General features: G+C 42.1%; 1 protein-coding gene across 1 annotated transcript in view; it reads right to left on the bottom strand.

The window, feature by feature from the left end:
* prpsap2 (phosphoribosyl pyrophosphate synthetase-associated protein 2) overlaps positions 1–3,932 on the bottom strand; it is a 10,213-nt gene extending 6,281 nt beyond the window's left edge. Inside the window, exons 1-3 of the mRNA XM_031876235.1 lie at positions 3,808–3,932; positions 1,618–1,778; positions 671–723 (exon numbers count right to left, since the gene is read on the bottom strand). Coding sequence (XP_031732095.1) covers positions 671–723; positions 1,618–1,700 — 136 coding nt within the window. The 5' untranslated portion in view covers positions 1,701–1,778; positions 3,808–3,932. The remainder of the gene's footprint in view (positions 1–670; positions 724–1,617; positions 1,779–3,807) is intronic.
* Positions 3,933–6,511: the final 2,579 nt, after the last annotated feature.

A 6,511-nucleotide genomic window follows, 5' to 3' on the forward strand; every position in this document is an offset into this window, starting at 1 on the left:
CACACACACACACACACACACACACACACACACACACACACACACACTAATGCTGAAGGGTAAATATTATAGAACTTGGGTAGAGGTTTGTTTGTTGGGGCTCGTGTGTGTGTGTGTGTGTCTGAATGCGTTTGGTTGTGCGTCTCCTCTTGGTTCTATTTCCTCTGCTGTGCTCAGGTCTCTGTTGCAAAAGAGATCTCGATCTCAACAGCCGTGCTTCTGTTTAATTGTTCAAGCAAATCTTAAGCAAACTTTTAAAATGCTGCTGCAGCAAAAACAAGTTGGCCATTAGAGAGAATGCAGGTTTAAGGCACTTCAGCATTGGCTGATTTCTCAGAGGTTGCACCTACGAAAGAAAATGGAAAGCGGTCGACAGTAGTTTGTTTCTATTGGGAAAGTTGTAATGTCAGCTAGGAGATGCCATGCATCATGCTGTCCGCAGACGAGCATTCACGCGGTAATATCCGAAAAGACTCCGAAAGCAGAAACCAGCCGATCAGTCACGTGAGCTAAATCTTCGCTATTGAGGAAATTTGTCATTTACATACCGCTGTTCAAATGAGATTCTTTAACAAGTGCAGAAAAATGTGTGCGAATGCAAAAGCGGCTGACAATAAATAAGTCAACATCTACACATGCACAGAGAGCCATTCTCCAGACACCACCTTACCTCGGTTAGCCTCCTGGTACACCTGCACCTTGCCAAGCTCCACCCCTAACCGCCTGAGAGAGGGACGGAGAGAGTAAGCAGCATATCATTATCTCAATAACAAGAGAAAATACATGATAAAAACGCTTCAGACATCTGTTGTTACATTCTCTCCCTGTTAACTGTTCACATGCTGCGTTTCATTTCACGTCTCTCTCACACAGAGACTGGAATTCAGTGTCTGACCCTAATCTGCTCCATTTGTTCTGTAAACATGCACCGCTGGAGTCCAGGAGTGGATTCCAAGTGCGTTTCTGCACTTTGGATGAACGCTCTGTTTACACACAACACGATGAAATACGAACGTTGCTGCAACTCATCCTGCAACTGTGATTGTTGTTTCTCAGCAGGCTGCAGATGGAGAGATCAGCTCGGAATGAATTTGCATCGACTTCATATTCTTTTTGCTGCAGGGACAATTTTGAGAACGTCCAGGCAGTCGCCATTCTGACTGTTAAAGACAACATGTCGCTGCTCTTTGGGGGAACCGGTATTTCACTTGGATCACTCAATTCTTTGATGCCTTTTTAGAACAGATTAAATACACCTAGAGGTTCTTCTGTAACTGCTTATGTGGAGTTACTCACCTCCCTGAACTCAAATAATTTTTTTTATTGAATATGTTTTAGTTCTAGGTGGAGCACTGTGTAGTATGTAATATTAAAGTACTTTCTGACAGCATTATTGTTATTTAACACCCTTATTTTGTAAATATTTTAGGTTTTCACTGTGCTTTTTATGCAAGATTTGACCAGATTTAACAAGCATGGAGAGCATTAGTCTAAGTAACCGTATTACTAAACAGTGTTGACACAAGCAGAACCAGCAAAGGACCCATATGGTTTATTTATTCTAGTGTGTGTGTGTGTGTGTGTGTGCGTGTGTGCGTGCGTGCATCTCTCACTCACTCTGAAATCCTCTTGCCCATCTCACGGCTGGCGGGGTGCGAGTTGGCGGTGAAGATGACCAGGCCGCCCTTGGTGTGGTTCATGTCTCGGGGGTCCTGGCCGCTGCTCTCCCCGCACTCATGCAGTGGATCCCTGGGCACCCACGCTGCGCTGAGCCCTTCCTGCAGTGGAGAAATGGGAGGGGAGCGGTTTACTTAATTTATTAAAAAAAAAAAAAAAAGCAACTCTGGAAACTCTTGAGTAGAGGAGGAGCAGGAAAGGTGTCTCAGTTAGTCCCTGAGAAGTTGTTTTTCATAAAAAGCAGCTTTTTCCAGATAGAAGTATAACTAATACTTAAATACCTCTGTTTCCTTACAGTAGTTATAAATCGTATTACTGCCAACTGGCGCTCTGCTGAAGCCGTTCTTCATCCTTCTCGGCAGTGTTGGAGTTACAAACGAGCACAAACTGAGGCATGACGTTCTTTAAGAAGAGTCAAATCCAAGTACCTCAGAATGTGACTTCTTCATGAACGTCCTGCACACAGCAAGGAGGAATTCTCCATTTGGACTGAATGACAGCATTGTGTTGCCACACACTGCTGCAGCTGTGTCCCCTCATTTTGAATTAAACATAGAGCCAAAGAACATCTCAATTGTCAATTTTTAAAATCGATAGTATTGGGGGGGGGGGGGTGTCTACATTTCCCTCCCCAATATATTGTGTGCCTCGTCTTAATCCCGGAGGTCAGTATGGCTTTCATCTTGCGACAAAAATAATAAAAATCCTGACCAAATGTGAAGAATTTGCAATAGTTTTTATCAATTTCCACTTTAAAAAAAAAAAAAAAAAAAAAAAAGCTTGAAAAATGACTGTATATGTCCACTCAAACCAGTTATAGGATAGTTGAAGCTATGGTTGTTAATGTCGTTCAAAACATTTGGTATAATTGTTGAATATTACATTAATTAAATACTTTGACAAGGGTACCTATAGCAAGACTGTAATGAGCCAGTCCAACCTAGCTGCCTGTCTACCTACCTGCGTGCGTGCGTGCGCGCACTCATTGCGCGTCCCCGGAGTCTGCCACAAGCTTGCTAGCTGCGAGTACCGACAACAGCCATGTTCGCTGTTAACAGTTCGTTACGATATGTCTGCGTCCCTAGAGATAATTTTAAGGGGGAGCGGCTTTGGAAGGAGGCCCGAAGGGATGAGCCGCCAGTGTTGATAACTTTGCCGCTAGATTTAGCGACTTTTGGAGCTCGTGCCACCAGCTACTTTCATTGGAAAAAAGTTGGCAACACTGGGCTGGGTACTTTAAAAAAATAGCATACTCTTGCTAGTTTCTCAACTTGAACTGCTTCAACGCAGCTCTGACTGAACTTCCACCGTCAACAATATTATACAAATCTACTTCATTTTATTCATCTTTCACAAACGTTCCTTTTTATGCATGCTACTTCTCTATTTACAAATGTGTTGCTTTACTTTCTATTTTAGTTTTGACTATTTCTTTACTCATTTTAAGTTACTTAAGGTCTTAATATACAGGCTACCTTAGGAGGTAAAAGGTTTTAGTGCTTGTTGAGACGCAACACGGAGCAAACAAAAGGCTGGGCTGCAAACAGATGCCATGTAACCATGTGCAACCAGAATATGCGCAATAACTGGTGGGGAATCATTATGTACTATATTATATTAAATATGTGTAGAATTGCTACGTTTCTTTTTTGGGGGGGGGGCAATGACGTTTAATGGGCTCACTCGGTATTTTAACAGAAGGAACAAATCGTTCTTTCCAACCATCAACACAGTCACGACATTAGCTTCCTCGTGTTGCTAAGCTAGCTGGACAACCAGGATCTGTCCGTGACGTTGTTGTGGGCTGTTCGAGAACGGTTGTGTTAGGAAGCCAACCCGTGTGCTGTAGTTGTAGTCACAATGCCCGTTGTATGAATGCAGAAAGTCTATACGTTGTTTTATTGATGTAACGTCAGCTAATATTTAAATGTTTGTCTGTGACACCATGAGATAACGTTAGCTAACGGTAAGACACGAGTACTACCGCGATAGCTCGCTAGGAATAATCTTGCCGTGTCAAAGCTCTTGAATGCGCGCATTGATTTGTCATGCACCAGAAAGTCTGTCCGTGTAGCGAGCAGAACAATAGAACAACGACTACTAACTGAAACAAAGCACAACAATACTCACCAGTTTGCGTGTTGGGTCCGGTTACAATCTGCAACCAACAGTATTTGAATATACAAGCCTCTTGCTCTTTTCAACCTGTTCCCCCTCAGTCCGACTGCTCGCGATCTTCTGTAGAAGCGCAGCTCGGCCAATCACAGGCAGGCAGATGGAAACGGCGATTTTGTGATGTATTCAAGTACTCTGTAGAAACCCGTAAATAAATAATATTTTTCACAGAGAATAATTCGTTATCGTCAGTACAGATTCCAGTGAGGTCCAAGGCCGTCACTTAATTACTTAATTACTATTATTTAATTTTTATTTTGTGTACCCCCCCCCCATCACAAATCAAATAGAAACCCAAATTACCAATAACATCCACTGTCACATGGAGGTTTGTTTACGTAGTGTTCGAAGATTGTGAACTCAACCTTCTCATCTTTCAAAAAGTGAAAAGGTACCAAAAATATTGGTAATCTGTGCTGTGCCACAAAGTGTTTTGTTTTATATATTTTTTACTTTCTTTTCTTGTATCATATAATATGCCGATGTACTGACTGTGGTAATCTCCTCAAATACAACTTGGTATAACAGCACACAATGCATATTTCAACCACTGGTTCACATTAAAATGTAACTCAAAAATACATGTTTTTTTACTTGTCACGTGAATCAATCGGGTTAACAACAAAGACTTAAACTGAAAGTCCTGAGAGGTGCATGCTTTGTGACAGGCCACATGAGGGCAGTGTGTATTTCTGTATGCATCCTCGCCTCAGCTCTAGTTAAATGAAGGGACTCTCGAGTTTGAAGTAAACAGTTTCATGTGTAGTGTTAGCCTGATGTGTTACTATTTCCTTTAACCGCACACTAAACGACTATTCTGATCCCCTTATTGATTAGATACCAACATGCAGTTGGGATGAATCACTCTAGAAAGAAGATCTTCTGGTGTGAAGCGGAAAGAGGTGGCATTGATTAATCTCACTCAGGTATGAGAATATTACACACAATGCTTGTATACATGCATTTGAGCAGTTCAAAGATTAAAGTTGCACTCGTCATTTAAAGCATTGCAGGTTGTCGTGTTTTTCTTTATCTCAAACAGTCCCTGCCTTGTTTCATGTTTGTTTTGATCATGTGATAATGTTGTATGTGTGCATGTGAACATGCCATGCACTCATTTCTCCTAGAACCCAGAGAAAGTACAACACTAGTAAAGAATTCCACACCCCCGGATGTCAATAAGACACAGATAGAGAGATGGAGAACAGGACTCATTCTGAGTGTAATAAAGTGGCTCATGAATCCACAGTTTCCTCCCTTGGGCGTATATTGGAGTCGTGTCTTGAACCAACTGTTTCCCGTCTTAACGGTGCCAAAAGAAAGACTCTCAGAGAGAGGGTGGTGGGCGGTGCAGGTAATCTCTCAAAAAATGTCAGCGTTGACATATCAAGTGTTAGTATCACATTGAACGCGGGCGAGGGAGCTGCTTTTGCATTAACGGAGAGACAGATTTATAAATATGCTCTCACTACCATATGGGCTACTCTTACACTCTTACATAACTCACTGGATATGTGGAGGAGGCAGAGAGCAGCATCCGAGCACTGCACGCTGCCCACACACACACACAATGGAGAGGAGAGTGGAGTTTTAAAAAATCTGGAGGAGGTTGGAGAGAGAAAGAAGACAAGTTAGATAAAAGTCAGGGTCAAAAATCATTGTTTTGTGCTCTTCCTTCTCTACTTGTCGTATGCAGGGTATATGCAAACTATACAAGTTTGTGGAAATACTTAAAAAATGGCATTTAATATCCCACATATAAAAACCTATTATACTTTGATTAGTTACCTAGAAATAGAATCCAAAGGGAAAGTTAGTGAAATACTGTCATTCGCTTTCTTGCCGAGGGTTAGATGAGCAGATCGATACCACTCTCGCTACAGTAAATACGGTGCTACGGCTCGTTAGCTTAGCACAAAGATTGGGAACAGGGTGATATCCACCAATCAAGCTACCAGTCAATATTGACTTTGAAGCCGTTTGTTTTGAGCTGATTTGTTAGCTGACGTTCTTTTCTGCCAAGTGTGCTATCAGAAATATATCTCCGGTAGGAACGCTAATGTATTGTAGCCACGCTAGCTAAGTGGGTTTAGGGCTGGGAATGTGAGTCTCTCGTCCCACCACTTTGGTCCAGACTGAACTTTGTGTTCATTGCTATTTAGGAAATGCTAGCATGCTAAACGTGTGTGTGACAGCGAGTATGAAGCAGGTGGGCACCTCCGGCTCTATCGAGTGAAGCCGATGCAGAAGTGTCTTAAAAATTGCATTGACCAGCAGGGGGCGACTCCTCCGGTTGCAAAAAGAAGTCTGATTGTATAGAAATCTATGAGAAAATGACTCTACTTCTCTCTTGATTTATTACCTCAGTAAACATTGTAAACATGAGTTTATGGTCTCAATCTCTAGTTTCAAGTCTTCTTCAATACAGCATCATGTTCATTTAGTATATTATGGTCTATTTAGATATACCATAAAGCAGAGTACGCTTTAGGGCGGGGCTACTGTGATTGACAGGTCACTGCTGCTACCAGAGCTGTGTATGGCGTCACTACGTCACTCCTCTGCATTCCAAATATGGTAACTTCCGTTCATTGGTTGCTCATCAAAAACCTGCAAAACCATCAAACTCAGCTGTACTTGGTGTTCAGTGCTAATTAGA

This window comes from Anarrhichthys ocellatus, unplaced genomic scaffold (assembly GCF_004355925.1).
Source record: "Anarrhichthys ocellatus isolate YVR2014 unplaced genomic scaffold, GSC_Weel_1.0 scaffold106, whole genome shotgun sequence".
Lineage (NCBI taxonomy): Eukaryota > Metazoa > Chordata > Actinopteri > Perciformes > Anarhichadidae > Anarrhichthys > Anarrhichthys ocellatus.